This window comes from Phoca vitulina, unplaced genomic scaffold, assembly GCF_004348235.1.
Source record: "Phoca vitulina isolate PV1807 unplaced genomic scaffold, GSC_HSeal_1.0 scaffold4175, whole genome shotgun sequence".
NCBI lineage: Eukaryota > Metazoa > Chordata > Mammalia > Carnivora > Phocidae > Phoca > Phoca vitulina.
The window spans coordinates 1-1,708 of NW_022593857.1; the positions used below are offsets into that span (position 1 = coordinate 1).

Genomic DNA, 1,708 nt, shown 5'->3' on the forward strand with positions numbered 1-1,708 from the left:
ATGCACACCAGAGAGCACAATGCAGGTTCTGAGTTTTTCTGAAAATAACTGGAACTTATGGGAAGTCACTCCACTGCAGACATTCAGGTGAACCACGTTCGAGTCAGGTAGGTGGCTGCCTCAGAGGTTGTCCTCCAGCCTAAACTATACTAAGCAAGGAAGTATCACCTTCTGTGCTATTTTAAATCTTTCCTGCAGTGTGAAGACTGCAATGGTATCTAAAACCATTATGACTGATAAAAGATTTCCCACATTCACGGCATTCATAAGGCCTTTCTCCAGTGTGAACACTCTGGTGCGAACGGAGGGCAGAACTACCAGTAAAAGATTTCCCACATTCACGGCACTCTAAGGCCTTTCTCCAGTGTGAAGTCTCTGGTGACGATGGAGGGCAGAACTAGCAGTAAATGATTTCCCACATTCAGTACACTTATAAGGCCGTTTACCTGAGTGAACCTTTTTGTGTACACTGAGGCTATCTTTTCGGGGAAAGGATTTACCACATTCACTGCATTCATAAGGCCTCTCTCCACTGTGAACAGTTTGGTGAGCACGATGTTGATTACTAGTGATAAAAGATTTGCCACATTCACTGCACTTATAAGGCTTTTGTCCAGTGTGAAGTCTCTGGTGATAACGGAGGGCAGAACTAGCAGTAAATGATTTCCCACATTCATTACACTCATAAGGCCTTTCTCCAGTGTGAACTCTCTGGTGACGACGGAGGGCAGAACTAGCAATAAATGATTTGGCACATATATTACACTCATAAGGCCGGTCACCTGAGTGAACCATTTTGTGTACACTGAGACTACCTTTTCGGGGAAAGGATTTGCCACATTCAGGGCACTCGTAAGGCCTCTCTCCACTGTGAACTCTCTGGTGAGCACGATGTTGATTACTAGTGATAAAAGATTTGCCACATTCACTGCACTTATAAGGCTTTTGTCCAGTGTGAAGTCTCTGGTGATAACGGAGGGCAGAACTACTGGTAAAAGATTTCCCACATTCACGGCACTCATAAGGACGTTCTCCAGTGTGAAGTCTCTGGTGAGAACGGAGGGTAGAACTAGCAGTATAAGATTTCCCACATTCACAGCACTCATAAGGCCTTTGTCCAGTATGAAGTCTCCGGTGAGAAGATAGGGCAGAACTAAAAGTAAAAGATTTCCCACATTCTCTGCACTCATAAGGCCTTTCCCCAGTATGAAGTCTCTGGTGAGAACGGAGGGCAGAACGAGCAGTGTAAGATTTCCCACATTCACAGCACTCAAAAGGCCGTTCTCCAGTGTGAACTCTCTGATGATGACGGAGGGCAGAACTAGCAGTAAAATTTTTCCCACATTCATTACACTCATAAGGTCTTTCACCTGAGTGAACCTTTATGTGTACATTGAGGCTCGTTTTTCGGATGAAGGATTTGCCACATTCACTGCACTCATAAGGCCTTTCTCCAGTGTGAACTCTCTGGTGATAACGTAAGATAAAACTACCAGCAAAAGATTTCCCACATTCACTGCACACATAAGGCCTTACTCCACTATGAATTGATTGGTGATAACGTAGGGCAGAACTACCAGCAAAAGATTTCTCACATTCATTGCATTTATAGGGCTTTTGACCAGTGTGAACTCTCTGGTGAGAATGGAGGGCAGAACTACTGGTAAAAGATTTCCCACAATCACTGCACTCATACCGTCTTTTCCCT

The 1,708-nt window shown here is 44.4% G+C and overlaps 1 protein-coding gene across 1 annotated transcript; it reads right to left on the reverse strand.

The window, feature by feature from the left end:
- Nucleotides 1-8: 8 nt before the first annotated feature.
- Nucleotides 9-1,704, reverse strand: LOC116629829 (zinc finger protein 658B-like; the record flags this gene model as incomplete). Its single annotated transcript, XM_032400033.1, has 1 exon — nucleotides 9-1,704. A coding segment is annotated over one exon (1,356 nt), but the record flags the coding sequence as incomplete, so codon positions are not given.
- Between the last annotated feature and the right edge of the window lie 4 nt (nucleotides 1,705-1,708).